This window comes from Bison bison, unplaced genomic scaffold (assembly GCF_000754665.1).
Source record: "Bison bison bison isolate TAMUID 2011002044 unplaced genomic scaffold, Bison_UMD1.0 scf7180017864261, whole genome shotgun sequence".
NCBI lineage: Eukaryota > Metazoa > Chordata > Mammalia > Artiodactyla > Bovidae > Bison > Bison bison.
The window spans coordinates 1305745-1325323 of NW_011494833.1; the positions used below are offsets into that span (position 1 = coordinate 1305745).

General features: G+C 39.9%; 1 protein-coding gene across 3 annotated transcripts in view; it reads left to right on the forward strand.

Moving 5' to 3' along the window:
* The window catches only part of LOC104994589 (disintegrin and metalloproteinase domain-containing protein 28-like), a 126520-nt gene that overhangs the window by 32331 nt on the left and 74610 nt on the right, over nt 1-19579 (forward strand). For all 3 annotated transcript variants that reach the window (XM_010848216.1, XM_010848217.1, XM_010848218.1), the window contains exons 11-14: nt 1856-1940; nt 5505-5635; nt 9774-9951; nt 11913-12002. In XM_010848216.1, coding sequence (XP_010846518.1) covers nt 1856-1940; nt 5505-5635; nt 9774-9951; nt 11913-12002 — 484 coding nt within the window. The remainder of the gene's footprint in view (nt 1-1855; nt 1941-5504; nt 5636-9773; nt 9952-11912; nt 12003-19579) is intronic.

Genomic DNA, 19579 nt, shown 5'->3' on the forward strand with positions numbered 1-19579 from the left:
CTAAGCGCCGAAGAATTGATGCTTTTGAACTGTGGTGTTGGAGAAGACTCTTGAGAGTCCCTTGGACTGCAAAGAGATCCAACCAGTCCATCCTAAAGGAGATCAGTCCTGGGTGTTCACTGGAAGGACTGATGCTAAAGCTGAAACTCCAATACTTTGGCCACCTCATGAGAAGAATTGACTCATTGGAAAAGCTGGGAGGGATTGGGGGCAAGAGGAGAAGGGGACGACAGAAGATGAGATGGCTGGATGGCATCACCAACTTGATGGACATGAGTTTGGGTGAACTCCGGGAGTTGGTGATGGACAGGGAGGCCTGGCGTGCTGGGATTCATGGGGTCGCAAAGAGTCAGACACAACTGAGCAACTGAACTGAACTGAAGACTGGCTCTAGGACTAAGCTCAAATTGTAGTAGAATCTAGTGTCGTGAAATAATTAAGGTAGAGAGATATAAATCATGGCCAGGATGACAGATTGTACAGATAAGGCATGGTAATCCAATATCAAGAGTAGATTTCCTGAATAGACCAGAATAAACAAGATAAAAGGACTAAAAAGATAATGGTAGAGGAAATAACCATGCTATCATGTGTAAATTGACTCACCATTTCTCTGACAAATTAACAAAATACACCCATACCTGTGCATCATCAGGTAGGAATCTAATATGAACTCCAAGATTCCAAATGAACTCTCTCCACTGGAAAGAGAAAGCAAAATAGTGAACTCCATAATGGGGGAGAATTTTATTTTTTATAAATGAGCTAGGAGCAAGAATTAAATCCACAAAAATGTAGACTTGAATATAAAAATTTTCTAATATAATTTTAAAAGAGAATACAAAGGCCATAAATCTTTAAAGTATTGTGTATGACACAAAGTATTATTTCAAAATAACAGATAACTCCATAAGGAATGGAAAGTGGAAGGAAGTTCTCTAATTTCCTCATTTTTTATGGCAAAATGTATACTCTCCATTTTTGATGTTGATAAGTGGGAAAATATAGGTTCAACTTTTTATGTAAATGCATCTACTAAGGGAATTTGAAAAATAATGCATACTTTGCAAATTTCTAGAGACAGACCAGAGTGACCATCTTGAACAGATAGCACAATAGTAATAACCAAAGAAGCACATGGTATACTTACAAATTGAAAGGAAAACAAAATGGAATAAATTTTTAAAAAAGAAATTAAAATGACTAAAGACCAAATATATTATCTATGTGAACAAATGCAAGTAGTTAAAATATCTCTTAAACAGGACAGATATTTCAATTGCATAAGTACTTCAATAATACAAAAGCTTTCAGAATGGGGCCAAATTCCAAATCCAGCTACAGCTATAGCAGTGCTAAAAGAAAATCAAAGTAAACATATATGAGGAAAATATAAATTAAAATGAAAGATATTTCACTTTAATATATATATTTATATACATTTATAATTTAATTTATATTTATAAAGCAAAAATATTAACAGTGATTACATCCAGATGCCTGGATTTAGATGGTATGACAACCATAATATAAAAAAGTGTCGTGAGGTCTTCTGCTAATCAGCATTCTAGAGGAATTGTCTATAGAAAAAATGTCTATTATTAGAATCATGAGTGCCTGCTAAGTTGTTTCATTTGTGTCCGACTCTTTGCAGCCCTGTGGACCATAGCCCATTTCATGGGATTCTCCAGGCAAGAATACAGGAGTTGGTTGCCATTTCCTCCTCCAGGAGATCTTTCCCACCCAGGAATCGGAGTCTGTTATGTATCCTGTATTGGCAAATTATTTACCACTAGCCCCACCTGGGAAGCCCAATTAGAATCATAAGTTGTATCAATTTCTTTCTTTTTCACAGGACAGTAGCATTTTCTGGAACAACTGTGGGCCTTGCTTACATATCTACAATGTGCTCTCCTGATTTTTCTGCTGGCATCATTAAGGTTTGTTTAAAGATAAAATTGCTGGTTCTACAATTCAAGTCTGTCAAGGGCTGTTGTGCTGAATCTATGGAGAAAATATTGTTTTACTCCTTTAATCTGTTGATGTGGGAAATAACATTGATTTAATTTCAAATATTGACTCAATCTTGCACATTCACCATAAACCTGGCATGGTCATACTGTATTATATCTTGTATATATTGCTAAATTCAACATGTTAACATATCATGAGGATTTTTGCATCTATATTCAGAAGGGATATTAGTCTGTAGTTGTCTTTTCCTATATATGTATTTTTCAGGTTTTACTCTCAGGACAAATATCAGTATAAACTTGACCATATATAGTGATGTGTAATTTTCAATTTTCTGGAATATTTGAATAAAACCAGTTTTTTTTTTCTGGAATATTTGAGTAAAATCAGTATTGTTGTTTAGTTGCTAAGTCGTGTCTGACTCTTTTGCCACACCATAGACTATAGACTACCAGGCTTCTTTGTCCATGGGATTTCCCAGGCAAGAATAATGGAGAGGGTTGCCATTTCTTCCTCCAGGGGATGTTCCCGACCCAGGGATCAAACCTACATTGCTTATGTCTCCTGCATTGGCAGGCAGATTCTTTACCACTAAGCCACCAGGGAAACCCCAAATCAGTAGTATAACATAGTAAAGTGTTCAGTACAATTCACCAGTAAAACCATACGGGCCTGGTATTTTTTGTTGCAAGGTTTTTAAGCATGCAATCAATTCTTTAATAGATATAGAGCTATTCAGGTTATTTATCTCTTCTTAAGTAAGCCATGGTAGTTTGTGTTTCAAGGAAAGTTGTCCATTTAATTTAACTCGGCATAAATTTGTTGATGATATTCCCTTACTATCTTTTTAATATATGTAGAATTTATAGTGATTTCCCCTCTGTCATTCATGATATTAGTAGTTTGTGTGTGTGTGGAGAGGCGGAGCGTTTCCCCATAATCAGTTTGGCTAGGGTATATCAATTTTATTGATCTAAGAGAAACAGTTTTAGCTTTACTGATGCTCCTATGGTTTTCCTAGTTTCTATTTTATTAATTTCAGTTCTTGTCTTGACTATTGATTCTTTTCTTGCTTTCTCTGTATTTAATTTGTTCTTTTTTAGTTAAGTAAGGAAGAATTTTAAATCATGAACTTGAGACTTTTCTTCTTTTCAAATATGATCATTTAATGCTATTAATTTCTTACTATGCACTGTTTCACGACTGAGCGACTGAACTGACTGATGCCCTGTTTTAGCTGCATCTGAGATATTTGGCTATGTGTGTTTCCATTTTTATTAAGTTAAAATTTTTTCTAATCTTCATTTTGATTTCTTTTTGGACTCAAGTATGATTTAGATATACAGGTCAATTTAGATTTGATCCATTTATCATATAATGTTCCTCTTTTTCCTGAATTATCCCTGTTGTAAAGTCTACTTTTTCCAATATAAGTATAATACTTTGTGGACGGTTTACTTGATACAACGTTTTCCTTCCTTTAATTTTTAACATGTGGACTTCTTTCCATTTAAAGATTTATGCTAGACAGTATACACCTGGGTTTTTTTTTTTTAATCTAGTCTGACAATCTGTATTTTACATTGTATGCTTAAGTAATTTATATGTAATACATTACTGATATTGTTGAACTAAAATCTCATCTTGCTAGATGTTTCCTATACCATCTCTTCTATTTTTTCTGCCTTTTTAGAATTGAGTATTCAAAAAATAATTTCATTTACCTCCATTATTAGATTTTTTATTGATTTTCCTTTTTAATGGTTGATGGGATTTATTACACATCTCTGCCTATCTGTTTTACCTTTGTTGTTGCTGTTGTTTAGTCACTCAGTTGTGTCTAACTCTCTGCAATCCCAAGGACTGCAGCACACCAGGCTTCCCTCTATTTTTCCTCTATTTCCTTGTATTGTTCACTTAAGAAGACTTTATTATCTCTCCTTGCTATTCTCTGGAACTCTACTCTACATTCATTTGGGTATATCTTCCCCTTTCTCCTTTGCCTTTCACTTCTCATCTTTTTTCAGCTATTTGTAAGGCCTCCTCAGGCAACCATTTTGCTTCTTGCATTTCTTTTTCTTTGGAATGGTTTTGATCACTGCCTCCTGTACAATGTTATGAACCCCTGTCCATAGTTCTTCAGGCACTCTATCAGATCTAACCCCTTGAATCTATTTGTCACATCCACTGTGTAATCATAAGGAATTTGATTTAGGTCATATCTGAATGGCTTAGTGGTTTTCCCTACTTTCTTCAACTTAAGTCTGAATTTTTCAATAAGGAGCTCATGATCTGAGTCACAGTCAGCTCCAGGTCCCATTTTTGCTGACTGTGTAGAGCCTCTCTATCTTTGTCTGCAAAGAATATAATCAATCTGATTTTCTTATTCCACCATCTGATGAAGTCCATGTGTAGAGTCATCTCTTGTGTTGTTGACAGAGGGTATTCTATGACCAGTGTATTCTCTTGGCAAAACTCTATTAGCCTTTGCTCTGCTTCATTTTGGAGAAGAAAATGGCAATCCATTCCAGTACTCTTGCCTGGAGACTCCCTTGGACAGAGGAGCCTGGCAAGCTACAGTCCACGGGGTTGTAGAGTCAGACGTGACTGAGTAACTCACACACACACACACACACACACACACACTGCTTCATTTTGTAGTTCAAGGCCAAACTTGCCTGTTACTCCAGGTGTCTCTTGACTTCCTACTTTTGTATTCCAATCCCCTATGATGAAAAAGACATCTTTTTTTGGTGTTAGTACTAAAAGGTCTTGTAGGTCTTCATAGAACCGTTCAACATCAGCTTCTTTGGCATTAGAGGCATAGACTTGGATTACGGTGATGTTGAATGGTTTGCCTTGGAAATGAACCGAGATCATTCTGTCATTTTTTGAGACTGCACCCAAGTACTGCATTTTGGACTCTTTTGTTGACTGTGAAGGCTACTACATTCTTCTAAAGGATTCTCACCCACAGTAGTAGATACAATGATCATCTGAATTAAATTCACCTAATCCCATCCAATTTAGCTCACTGATTCCTAAAATGCTGACGTTCACTCTGCTATCTCCTGTTTGACCACTTCCAGTTTGTCTTGATTCATGGACCTTCTATGCAATTTTGTTCTTTACAGCACTGGACTTCATTTTCACCACCAGATGCACGCACAACTGCATCTGCACAAATGCACAACAGATTTCTGCTTTGGCCCAGCCTCTTCACTCTTTCTGGACCTATTTCTCTGCTCTTCCCCAGTAGCATATTGGACACCCACAGAAGATGAGGTGGGGGGCTCATCTTCTGGCATCATATCTTTTGCCTTTTCATACTATTCATGGGGTTCTCAAGGCAAGAATATTCAAGCGGTTTGTCCTTTCCTTCTCCAGTAGACCACGCTGACAAGGTGAGGAGGCTGAAGCTAAAATCAGACTCTCTACTCCACTTGGCTACAGTAAAAATATTTAATTATTTCCTGAATGATAATTCAGTTTGCAAACCAGAGGATCTGTCTCTCTCTTCTTATCCTCAGGATCACAGTAACAACGCACTTCAGGTTGCAGGAACCATGGCCCATGAAATGGGCCATAACTTCGGAATGTTTCATGACAACTACGATTGCAAGTGCCCTTCTATAGAATGTGTGATGGATGGATCATTAAGGTGAGCCTTTCTGGGAAGATGATACTTATTCTTGTTTTGGGTTCACTCTGGGCTATGCTATTCTTTTCTGTCATATTTATCAACCTGTTCAAACATAAGCAGCATCAGGACATGATCATGAATGTGGGTCTATACCAGTCTACCTGTGATGATGGTATCATCACACTCTTTGTGATGCCAAGGACTGTAGCCCACCAGGCTCCTCTGTCCTTGGAATTCTCCAGGCAAGAATACTGGAGTGAATTGCCATTTCCTTCTCCAGAGGATCTTCCCGGCCCAGGTATCGAACCCAGGTCTCCTGCATTGCAGGCAAACTCTTTACCATCTGAGCCATCAGGGAAGCCCCATACCATCACACGGTACTATATATATATATCATGTAGTATTTTTCATTAACTGAGATATAGTTTAAATATATTGTCTCTTTGCTCTTGAGGTGACATGTCACTCTATCCTCATCTTAGGTGCACAAGATCTGGGTTCAAAAGATCATTAGCATTTACCACAGTTTCAATGAATTCAGATTGGTTGCTCATGAGGGAAAAGTTTTAGAAGAAAAATCTAATTAAAGAAGAAAGAAATTAGAACACTTACTAAAACCATACACAAAAATAAACTCAAACTGGACTAAAGACCTATATGTAAGGTGTAATACTATAAAACTCTTAGAGGAAAATATAGGTAGAACATTCCTGACATAAATCACAGCAGGATCTTTTTCTATCTATCTCCTAGAAGATTGAAAATAAAAACAAAAATAAACAAATGGGATCTAATTAAACTTATAAGCTTTTGCACAGCAAAGGAAACCATAAAATGAAAAGACAACCCTTAAAATGGGAAAAAATATTTGCAAATGAAACAACTGACAAGGGATTAACCTTCAAAAATATACAAACCACTCATGTAGCTCAATATAAAAAAAAAAAACAGACAATCCAATCAAAAAATGGGCAGAAGATCTAAATATATATTTTTCCAAAGAAGACATACAGACAGCTAAAAAGCACATGGAAAGGTGCTCGACTCACTCATTATGAGAGAAAGGCAAATCAAAACTACAATGCGGTATCACCTCACACTGCTCAGAATAAAGTGAAGTCGTTCAATTGTATCCAAATCTTTGCAACCCCATGGACAGTAGCCTGCACCAGGCTCCTCCATCCATGGGGTTTTCTAAGCTAGAGTACTGGAGTGGGTTGCCATTTCCTTCTCCAGGGAATCTTCCTGACCCAGGGATCAAACCCAGGTATCCTGCATTGTAGACAGACGCTTTACTGTCTGAGCCACCAGGGAAGTAAAAAAATCTACAAATAGGGCTTCCCTGGTGGTTCAGTGGCTAGAAGTCCGCTTTGCAATGCAGGCAACAGCAGTTCTGTCACTGGTCCAGGAAGATCCTGTTCGCTATGGAGCAAGTAAGCCCGTGCGCCACAAATACTAAGCCCCTCTAGAGCCTGCAAGCCGCAACTACTGAAGCCTGTGCACCTAGAGACTATGTTCCACAGCAAGAGAAGCCACAGCAATAAAGAGTAGCCCCCACATGACATAACTAGAGAAAAGCCGCATCCAGCAATGAAGACACAGCACAACCAAAAATAAATAAGTAAAATAATTATAAAAAGAATACATTTATTAAAAAAAATAACTATAAACAGTAAATGCTGGAGAGTGTGGAGAAAAGGGAACCCTCCTACACTGTTGGTGGTAACATAAATCGGTGCAGTCACTATGGAGAACAGTATGGAGGTTCCTTAAAACAATAAAATTAGAGCTATCATACCATCCAGCAATCTGTCTCTTGGGTATATATATGGAGAAAATATATACCATATTTTTATTGGTATATATTCTGAATTATAATTCAGAAAGATACATGCACCCTAATGTTTATTGCAGCATAATTTACAGTAGCAAGGATATGGAAGCAAATTAAACGTCCATTGACAGAGGAATGGATAAAGAAGATGCGGTTAATACGAAATATTACTTACCCGTAAAAAGAATGAAATAATGGCATTTGAAGTAACATAGAGGGATCTAGAGATTGTCATATTGAGTGAAGTCAGACAAAGACAAATATATGATATCACTTATAGGTGGAATAAAAAACCTCAAGAGATGATTGATATTTGGTCTCGGTTTCAGAGTGCTCATTTAAAATGCTGAATTATGTGCAAACTACATTTTACATAGAAATGTATCTCAAATAGTTCCCATTCGTGATCTCTTCCAATAGAGGTCATTTCTATGTAAAACCATCAAAATTGCCTTTATAGGTCATGTCCATTTGATGGCCTCTAAACCCTTCAGTTCAGATGGTAAAGCGTCTGCCTGCAATGTGGGAGACCTGGGTTCAATCCCTGGGTTGGGAAGATCCCCTGGAGAAGGAAATGGCAACCCACTCCAGTATTCTTGCCTGGAGAATCCCATGGACGGAGGAGCCTGGGGGGCTACAGTCCACGGGGCCGCAAAGAGTCGGCCACGACTGAGCGACTTCACTCACTCACTCACTCACTCATTCATAGGTGGAATCTAAAAATAGGGTATAAATGAACTTATCTATAAAATAGAAATAAAGTTACAGATGTAGAAAACAAACTTATGTTACCAGGGGTTTGCTGCTGCTGCTGCTAAGTCACTTCAGTCCTGTCCGACTCTGTGTGACCCCATAGACGGCAGCCCACCAGGCTCCCCCGGCCCTGGGATTCTCCAGGAAAGAACACTGGAGTGGGTTGCCATTTCCTTCTCCAATGCATGAAAGTGAAAAGGGAAAGTGAAGTCGCTCAGTTGTGCCCGACTCTTCGCGACCCCATGGACTACAGCCCACCAGGCTCCTCCATCCATAGGATTTTCCAGGCAAGAGTACTGGAGTGGGGTGCCGTTGCCTTCTCTGACCAGGGATTTAAGTGGGGAATATATTGGGAGATTGAGATTGACATATACACTCTACTATACATAAAATAGATAACTAATAAGGACCTACTGTATAGCACAGAGAACTCTACTCAGTACTTTGTAATGGCCTATATGGGAATAGAATCTTAAAAAGAATGGACTTATATATATATATATAAAACTGATTTACTTTGTATCTGTATACCTGAAACTAACACAGCATTATGCATCAACCATACTCTAACAGAAATTTTTTTAAAAAGAATGTTCTCACAGGAAGATGAAGAGAAAGTCTTTGAAAAGAGATTACATACTCCTGCCTCATCTGAGGCAAAACTGCTCTGGAATTTTATCTTTAAAAACCCCACAATTTCTTTGATGTGTTCATTTTCTCTTGTATTTCCCTCTCTCAGTTCACATTGGCTAAAGTTAAGTCTCCCATGCCCTTCCACAAAATAGAATATGACTTGCAGGCCAGTTACATATCTTATGCTATCTCTTCCAGATATCAATGCATTTTTATTTAAAAAAATTTTTTTTAAATTTTTATTTAAATACAGTTGATTTACAATGCTGTATTCTGTACAGCAAAATGACTCATATATATATGTATATACATATGTATGTATATGCACATGAATATATATATATATTATTTTTCATATTCTTTTCCATTATGGTTTGTCACAGAATGTTGAATATAGTCTCCTGTGCCATACAGTAAGACCTTGTTGTTTATCCATTCTATATATGAAAGTTTGCCTCTGTTAATCCCAAACCCCAATTCCTTCCCTCCTCTGTTCCCACCACTGCCTTTTTAAACCTCATCCTTATTTATGGAATGAAAAGAGGCCATCAATTTAACTTCCTCTGAAGGAAAGTGAATTCTTAAACATATAAGTAAACACAATTTTAGTGCCTTTAGCGTTTCTCAACCAAAATGACCTAAGGCTAAATGAATGAGATTATCAGGATAAATTAGAAGAATTTTCAATTTATTTAACAGCAGCCTGGATGCTCTATTTTGAGATGTGGCCATACTTGCTCATTAAGCTGGAGGTGTTTCTACTTGCCCAGGTGAGCTAATTCAGGCACAAAAAAATGAGCTCATGATTTAGCAGCTGCTGAGTGGATTCCATTCGCACTTTTGGGTTATGTTTTGAGTATATCACACTCAGCATCTGATATTTCTCCCTATCTACTCAGTGTGATTGTATTGTTTTCTCTTTCCTTACCTTTACAGCATAAATATACCTACAGACTTCAGTTCCTGCAGCCGGGCCAGCTTTGAAAAATTCTTTGAAGATAAATTATCCAATTGCCTCTTTAATGTGCCACTGCCTACAGATATCATATCCACCCCGATCTGTGGGAACCAGTTGGTAGAAATGGGAGAAGACTGTGATTGTGGGACCCCTGAGGTACCACCAGCTCTTTTAAAAATGATCTAGTTTGTTTTTCAATTGCTTAAGAGATGAACTGTTAAAGAACATATGTGTGCATGCTAAGTCGCTTCAATAATGTCCGATTCTTTGGGACTCCACGGACTGTAGCCTGCCAGATGTCTCTGTCCATAGGACTCTCCAGGCAAGAATACTGGAGTGGATTGCCATGCCCTCCTCCAGGGGATCTTCCCCATCCAGGGATTGAGCATGAGTGTCTTACATCTCCTGCATTGGCAGCCTGTTCTTTACCATTGGCCCCACCTGGGAAACCCAAATGAACCTTGTGTTTCCTGTAATTTTGTAGATTTGTGTTTGTAGACAGTGGCCAGATCAACCTTTCTCACAAAAAAAAACCCTGAATTGCTTAAGATCTTCCTTGTTTCCCTCTCAAGATTCCTTCCCCATCTTCTGTTTTATAAATTCCACCCACCAGCTTGGGCTTCATATCCTCAACCCTCCTTTTTTGGGAGAAATACCTCACATTTCTTATGTGCCTAAGACTTACTGAGCAATTACTTTAGACCCAGCCCTATGATAGATCTCAGAGAGCGGAAATAACTTGCTTAGGGTCATGGGGCTGGTAATTGGAGGAGCCAAGATCTGGATTCAGGTGTTAGGTGTTTTTTTTTTTTTTTTTTTTTAAACAACCCTAGAGCCTCCCTGCCCTGGAATTCAGTCATTTCTCACTGCTTTGGGACTCAGAAATTGTTATCATTCAAAGTGCCTGGCTTGGTCCCACCCTCTTGATAGGGAAGCCAGGACTCTGAATGGGACCTTTGCCCCTATCTTATTAACATTCAAGTGAGTACCAGGCCAGGCCCTTAGGATGTGAGCCTTTCAGTAACTTGAAAACTGTGCATGCTTGCTCAGTGTCCAACTCTTCAACCCCATGGGCTATAGCCCACCAGGCTCCTCTGTCCATGGGATTTTCCAGGCAAAGATACTGGAATGGGTTGCTCTTTCCTCCTCCAGGGGATCTTCCCAACCCAGGGGTCCAACTCTGTATCCTGTGTCTCCTGCACTGGCAGATGGATTCTTTACCACTGCACCACCTGAGAAGCCTAACTTCAAAATAGGATTACACATTTATCTTTTCTGTGGGAAAAAGGAAACTTTCCCAGATGATGTTTGTTTGAAATAAGGTCAAGAGTTTCAACACTAAAAATCTGTGACTCTAAATACATCACACCTTTTGGCTGAATCTAAACAGCTGGGAGGGATTGGGGGCAGGAGGAGAAGGGGACGACAGAGGATGAGATGGCTGGATGGCATCACTGACTCGATGGACGTGAGTCTGGGTGAACTCTGGGAGTTGGTGATGGACAGGGAGGCCTGGCATGCTTCGATTCATAGGATCGCAAAGAGTCGGACATGACTGAGCAACTGAACTGAAACAGCTACAAGGGGAGATTCCCCAGTAGGATTTTCCCCCATGCCTCGTGTAGGTGTTTGATTTCCTAGAAACAAGGAGGAGAGAAGAAGACAAAGTATATTGCCTTACAGAGAATTGAGTTAAATGTCAAACTTGATTAAAGAACTGTATTTTTAGATTTTCTGTACATGCTCTAGAGCTTAAACTTACTGCTGGATAGATACAAAACTGATGAGCTGAATTATGTTCATTAGTTAGAAGAATTTGATTTTCAAAAACTATCCCTTTTTTTGTTGTTTTATTTCATATTTCACCAAAAATATACCATGTTCAGTATTAATCTGGAAGATTGGAGAAGCTAGAAAAGATATTTAAAAAAGAAAAAGACAAAGTCAAATTCAGATAAACTCAATATTTCTAATGTTAAGCTTGTGTTTTTTCTCCCAAATTATTTTCAGACCGTATCAAAGGAATGTCTGTGTGATGAGTGAATTATATTATGAATAGTGCAAAAAATGAGACCAAAAGCTAATCTGGTATTTACATTTGTTTCTGGATTTCTTAGGAATGTACCAACATTTGCTGTGATGCAAAAACATGTAAAATGAAAGAAAATGTTCAATGTGCATTAGGAGAATGCTGTGAAAAATGCCAGGTAAGATTATTATTTATTTATACCTTAATAATTATGTTTGCTCTTTGTTTTTTTTTTTTTTTTTTTTCTGTATTAAAATCTTATCTTAGAGGTTATGTTAAATGAAATAGGCAAAGTAATATTTTTCTGTCTGTAAAATAATGTTAGCTACCATCTCTCAAGTCCTCACTGAACACTTTGCAACCTTGGGCTCTTTAATTCTCTGACAGCCCTTTGAGGTAGATATTATTATTTAATTTTGTTTTTGAGGGGACAGAGTCTCAGAACAGAAAACATACAAAATAATATAGCCACTAAATGGCAAACTCCAAATATGACCAGTTCTAAAGCCAATGTTTGGTTACTCCTACCTACTGTTTCTTCTGATGCCATGGGATCTTCTTGGACCAAGTCCAGTAACTGTTTGCATATACCCTTTGTCAGCAAAAAATGAATCAGTTAATCTAAGAAAGAAATGAAAAATTTCATTCTAGTCAAATTGAGGATCATAACGGGAAGACCATCTCACAATGCTCTGGAAACCAGTGAGCCCCATTAGGATTCAAAGCACAGTTGTGTAAGTTTTTCAAGACAAATACATTAATTAACATATTATCGATAATTTACACAATCCAGATCTAAGTGCCATCATGGCCCCTTACAAGCTCAAGAAGGAAAGTTATTGTTGGTGCTGGGAGGATGTTGCTCTTTATGGTTGAGCAGGTATTTCTGCCCATGGGGAGGTTTGGTTCATCCTAATGCAGATACACAATGCACATTCAGGGGAGAGAGGAGGCCATAGGGCAGAGATACTTTTTTATGTTTAAATTTTTCTTGTCTTGCCATAAAATATGAATTTATTTCATATTTTAATAATGGCTTAGTGGGAAATTTTATTTTGAATAATATAGGGGTTCCTTTATCTTCATCCTTTGAAGTCACTTCCAGATGAAATTCTTAGAAAAAAAGACTTAGGATGAGGATGCTCTGTCAGTTTCTCTGTGGGGCTTTTTTGAATTTCTCTTCCAGTTAAGAGTTTAGCATATTTCATTCTACTATGGCACAGAATTCTGTATTGTGATTATTTATTTGTTTTCTTAATTAAACTGATTGTTAAGGTCCAGGATCTGATTCATGCTCACTTAACAAAGAATTGCATATATTTTAAATGCACGGTAATCATGTAAAAAAGGAATATGCAGATGGCATGCTGGGTTATAGGTAGTGTTTTGGATAGATGTTTTTTGTTTGTTTTTGTTTTGTTTTGATGTTGGAGGGAAAGGAAAGAAATAAAGAAAACCAAAAGGAATAAAATTGGAGAATGTAAGTAGTATTCAGCAAGTATTTAAGTCCCATTTGTTAGAGATTACGGGTGATTAAAAAAAAAAAAAAGTAGCTTGTTTCTAACAAGCTGTGTGTGCTGTGCTTAGTCACTCGGTAGTATCTGATTATTTGTAATCCTTTGGACTGTAGTCTGTCAAGATCCTCTTGTCTGTCAGGGGAGTGTGTAATTTCCTCAGTTCTGTCTCACTGCAACAAAGATTTGAAACGGTGGACCAGTGTTACAGTTCAGTTACAGTTCAGTTTTATTTGGCAAGCAAAGGATAGTACACTTTCAAGGCGTGAGGGCGGGCCGACCCCAAAGGAGAGGTCTTGGCTTACTCCTTTTATTCATTTGTTTTCTCCCCACTGAGCCTGCCCAATGCAAATTGGGCTAGCCAAGAAGTGGGTATGTTTGTTTCACAGGAAGTTCTCACTCCAGTCCACAGGTTTTCTTTTGTTCCATTTTTGCAGGCGTTTCCCTTTCTTTTTTAGCCACTGCCATTTTGGACTCCTTTTTCCTATTCTAACTACCTAATATTTCCCCCTCAAGAGATGGGAGACCCAATTCCTAGGGAATAGGGGCGTCAGGGTCTCTCTGGCTACTTTCTGCTGAGCTGGGATGCGGGGTGCATTGGACCTCCCCCTCTTTCTAGTCTCAAGCCTCAGAGTCCTTATAGCGGTGTCCATCTAAGGGTGAGTGATATTTTCCATGGTCGGATGTAGTTTCATCTATCCTTATTGAACTAGCACTGTATTTTGTAGCTTGTTGACCTGGGCAGAGACAAAATGGGTTAAACAATTGATAATGCATGGAGCAATCATAAGCAACATCAATATGGTGATAACAGGGATTAGTAGGGGCATTAGCCAACTCCAAATCCCCCCTTGCCAAGAGAAAGATCCCCCAAAGAGAGATTGTAGCCACCCTGAAAACCCTCCAGCTTGTTCTTTGAGCTCATTCTTTGAGATCCCTTAGGATTTGAATGTTTTTCTTGAGGACTGTGAGACTTTAACTTAGCTTGAGATATTTACCCAGAAACAACACATCTCATTCAAGATGGCTCAAGTCCCTTCTTGTTTAGGCATCAGGAAATCTATCTTCTGGATTTTTCTGTATTTTGGAGTACAACCCCTGCCAAGCTGTGTTGGCTCTTTAGAGCTTTCCTGAGAAATCTTATCCCCAGAAACTTAATTTTGGGGGTGTTCATTAGAATGGCACTCATCTGTAGTCCTGAATAGTTATCTGAGATCTCCCAGGGGCTTACAGGTGTATTGAGTGTCCTCTTCTGTTTTCTTCCACAGCTTGACTCATTAGTAGTAAATCCAGGAGTTGTGTCCTGGTACCTTGGCTGTTGTGGGGGTAGAAAGCATTACAAGATAGGGGGCTCTTCCATTTGGGCTGGAGTTGAGTCTTTGGGGACCCATCTTTCCAGACTTTAATTTGGACTTGAGTCCCTGGAGCATATTGTGGTAGGTCTTTAGAATCTTTTGGGTCCTGGTTGACAACCCACAAGTGTATATCTTGTTGGAATTGCCCAAAGGCCATGGATTAAGACTGGGGGGTCTGAACCTCTGAATCTAGGAAGAGGTCATTGACATAAACAAAAGTCTCCCATATAGCATCTCATAAGGACTAAGACCAACCTGTTCCTTAGGGGCAATATGGGTGCAGAGGAGAGATATTGGTAAAGCCTCCTTCCATCCCAGGGAGGTCTCCTAGGTTATCTTTTTTATCATTGATTTTAAGGATTGGTTGGCTCTTTCTACTTTTCCTGAAGACTGAGGGCTCTAGGCACAATGAAGGTAATAAGTAATGCCCAATGCTTTACATACCGCTTGGGTGACCTTAGAAGTAAATGATGTCCCATTGTCACTTTGTAATGAGCTTGACAGACTAAATCTTGAAATGATTTCATGGAACAGTTTTTTTTTTGTTTTTGTTTTTTTTGTTTTTACCACCTCCTCAGCCTTCTCAGTGTGGGTGGGAAAGGCTTCAATCCATCCTGTGAATGTATCTATCATGACTAGTAGGTATTGAGAAATTGGCATCTGGGGGAAGTCGATCTGCCAGTCCTCTCCCGGGTAGGTCCCATGTCATTGGACAGGGTGGGCCAGCTGGGGTCCTCAAGCTCCTTGGGAGTTGTTTAACTGGAAAGTGGAATAAGAGACCACTTGCCTTATAGTCGTTTGGAGGCCTGTTCCTCTGAAGGCCCTTTCTAGTAATCTTTGGAGGGCCTTCTCCCCTAAATGAGTGTTGGCATATAAGGAGTTAACCAACTACCACTGAAAGTTCCCAGGCAGGAAAAGGAGTCCCTCCTTTTGGAACCAGCCCATAAGATCTTCTTGAAAGCCCTCGCTCTTAGCTTTAAGAGTCTCACTTACAGAATATGAAGGAGTTTCTGGCAAATTAGTCTGTGGAACTAAGGTGGTAACACCTATTAGGTCATTGTTTTGTCATGCTGCTCTCTTTTTGGTGTCCTTTACAATGGGAGACTGAAACCTCAGCAGGCAGATGGACTGCCTCCAAGAACCTAAGGATTTGATCACCATATTTGATTGGGGACCCTTGTGTGGTCTAGTGGCCTCTTTCTTCCTAAAATAGCAGCATGTGCATGTAGCACCAGAAAGGCAAAGTTGGAGTCAGTGTAAATGGCTACTCTTTTTCCTTTTCCCAGCTGTAGAGCTTGAGTCAGGACTATTAGCTCAGCCAATTGGGCTGAAGGACCTGGTGGCAAAGGTTTAGCCTCTATGATCTCAAAATTGGAGTCTACTGCATATCCAGCTCTTCTTTTTCCATCCAAGACAAAGCTGCTTCCATCAGTGTACCAGATTTCCTCAGGATTGGTCAGAGGATCTTCTGACAACCCCTCTTGGGGTTTTGTCCAGTGGTCCAAAGTTTCTAGGCAAGAGTAAAAGGGGAGAGAGTCCTTGGGGCTAGGCAGGAACATAGCTGGATTAAGAACCTCACAAGGGGATACAGTCAGGCCTGAATTTTCCATCAGCACTACTTGATATCTGAGGATCCTTTGATCAGACATGCATAAATGGCCTCTCCCATTCAGGAGTTGTTCCACTTGGTGGCTGGTAAAAATAGCTGATTTGCCCCTAAAGTTCAGTTCAGTTGCTCAGTCATGTCTGACTCTTTGCGACCCCATGAATTGCAGCACACCAGGCCTCCCTGTCCATCACCAACTCCCGGAGTTCACTCAAACTCACGTCCATTAAGTCAGTGATGCCATCCAGCCATCTCATCCTCTGTTGTCCCCTTCTCCTCCTGCCCCCAATCCCTCCCAGCATCAGAGTCTTTTCCAATGAGTCAACTTTTTGCATGAGGTGGCTAAAGTTGCCCCCAAAAGAGAGTTTTAAAGCATCTTCTATCAGGACTTCAGTAGCTGCAAGATTTCAAAAGCAGGGAAAGATCTCTTCCCAATAAAGGAGTAGGACACTCAGGCACCACCAGAAACTGGTGGGAAAATATTTGTCCATCCGAGTGACAAAGAAGTGCTTAGGTGAATCTTTTTGTTATTGTTTTTCCTGTAGCAACAAAAATGGCACAGGTTTGGGAGGAGAATGCTCCAGAGTAGGAGGTCAGGACAGAGTAGGTAGCCCTGTGTCAACCAAGAAATTCTTAGACCTACCTGCCACATCCGGTTGGACCCTTGACTCTGGCTCCATGAAGGTTATCTGTGACAGGTAGGCTGGCTGGAGCAGGCCACTTCAGTTCTGTTGAACTATCAAGAGGGAAGGTTTGGTGCTTGACCTTGAGGCTCTTGGGTCCCAAGGGCAGAGTGCCACCCAGTGTTCCAATTGATGGCGTTTGTAGCAAACTATTTTAGCAGACTTGTCACAGTTTGGACACTCTTTGGCCCAATATACCACCTGTCTACAGATTAGGCATGTGCCTTGTGCCTTGTCCTTCAAGGACTCGGAGTTTGCCATAGGGCTTCCCTGGAAGACAGCCAGCATCTGGACATGCCTTATTTCTTTCCTTCTTTCCCTTTCCTGGGCCTTGGCCTCCTTCTCCTGTTCTCTGATATAAAAGGTATTGGTGGCTGTCTGGACCATCTCATCTAAAGAGGCAGCAGGGTCCTGCTGCTGTAGCTGTTGCAACTGTATCCTGATGTTTGATGTACACTGGGATAGGAATTTGTCCTTTAAGATCACCTGTTCCTCATAAGAGTCTAAGTTGGTAAACTTTTGAAGGACCTCTTTTAGACTTTCCAGAAAGGCAGTGGGGTTCTTGTTGGACTCCTGAGTTATTGCTGAGACTGGGTAAAGTCCCACAACTAATAGGCTTCCTTCTATTTTCCTTGGGTGGACTTCCTTAGGGGTGAGTCTATCTGAAGCTTATCCTACCCAGTACTGTTGTAACCTAAGAGCCAGGCATACTTGGGTCAGGGTGCAGATCCCCAGGCAGGTTGAGATGTGACAACCTCCTGGAGATTGAATCCCCGGGCAGGTCGAGGCATGTAGACCTCCTGGGACCCCTGGACTGGTGGATCCCCAAGCAGGTTGAGGCATGACATCCTCCCAAGGACCAGATTCCTAGGCAGGTTGAGGCAGGTCGACCTCCTGGGACACCCAGGCTGGAGCTGGGCATTCCCAATGACTCTAGTATGACTAGTGCTGGGTAGGATTAAGGGGTTGTAATCTTAACTCATTGCTGGTTTGTCCACCACAGATGGGAATAGATACCATGATGTAAAGCAATCCAAGCCTGTGCCCTGAGACTGGGAACCTAAGGAAATAGCCATAAACCTTATCCTCTTATTTCTCTGAGGGAATGTAAGTCACTGATTTCCTCGCTTAGCCTTCCAGAGCAGTTTAGGGTATTTCCAGTGGTAAACATTTCATTGTCATAGACCCACTTTAGGTAATAACAGAGGTAATGACAAAGGCTTTCTTATCTTTTCTTGCTATTCTTTGGAACTCTGCATTCAGATGTTTATATCTTTCCTTTTCTCCTTTGCTTTTCGCTTCTCTTCTTTTCACAGCTATTTGTAAGGCCTCCCCAGACAGCCATTTTGCTTTTTTGCATTTCTTTTCTATAGGAATGGTCTTGATCCCTGTCTCCTGTACAATGTCACGAACCTCATTCCATAGTTCATCAGGCACTCTATCTATTAGATCTAGGCCCTTAAATCTATTTCTCACTTCCACTATATAATCATAAGGGATTTGATTTAGGTCATACTTGAATGGTCTAGTGGTTTCCCCTACTTTCTTCAATTTCAATCTGAATTTGGCAATAAGGAGTTCATGATCTGAGCCACAGTCAGCTCCTGGTCTTGTTTTTGCTGACTGTATAGAGCTTCTCCATCTTTGGCTGCAAAGAATATAATCAATCTGATTTTGGTGTTGACCATCTGGTGATGTCCATGTATATAGTCTTCTCTTGTCTTGTTGGAAGAGAGTGTTATGACCAGTCTCGGCAAAACTCTATCAGTCTTTGCCCTGCGTCATTCCGTATTCCAAGGCCAAATTTGCCTGTTACTCCAGGTGTTTCCTGACTTCCTACTTTTGCATTCCAGTCCCCTATAATGAAAAGGACATCTTTTTTGGGTGTTAGTTCTAAAAGGTCTTGTAGGTCTTCATAGAACCATTCAACTTCAGCTTCTTCAGCGTTACTGGTTGGGGCATAGACTTGGATTACTGTGATATTAAATGGTTTGCCTTGGAAACGAACAGAGATCATTCTGTCGTTTTGAGATTGCATCCAAGAACTGCATTTCAGACTCTTTTGTTGACCATGATGGCTACTCCATTTCTTCTGAAGGATTCCTGCCCGCAGTAGTAGATATAATGGTCATCTGAGTTAAATTCACCCATTCCAGTCCATTTCAGTTCGCTGATTCCTAGAATGTCGACTTCTTCAGCGATCAATGCAAAGAAATAGAGGAAAACAACAGAATGGGAAAGACTAGGGATCTCTTCAAGAAAATCAGAGATACCAAAGGAACATTTCATGCAAAGATGGGCTTGATAAAGGACAGAAATGGTATGGACCTAACAGAAGCAGAAGACATTAAGAAGAGATGGCAAGAATACACAGAACTGTACAAAAAAGATCTTCACAACCCAGATAATCACGATAGTGTGATCACTGACCTAGAGCCAGACATCCTGGAATGTGAAGTCAAGTGGGCCTTAGAAAGCATCACTACAAACAAAGCTAGTGGAGGTGATGGAATTCCAGTTGAGCTATTCCAAATCCTGAAAGATGATGCTGTGAAAGTGCTGCACTCAATATGTCAGCAAATTTGGAAAACTCAGCA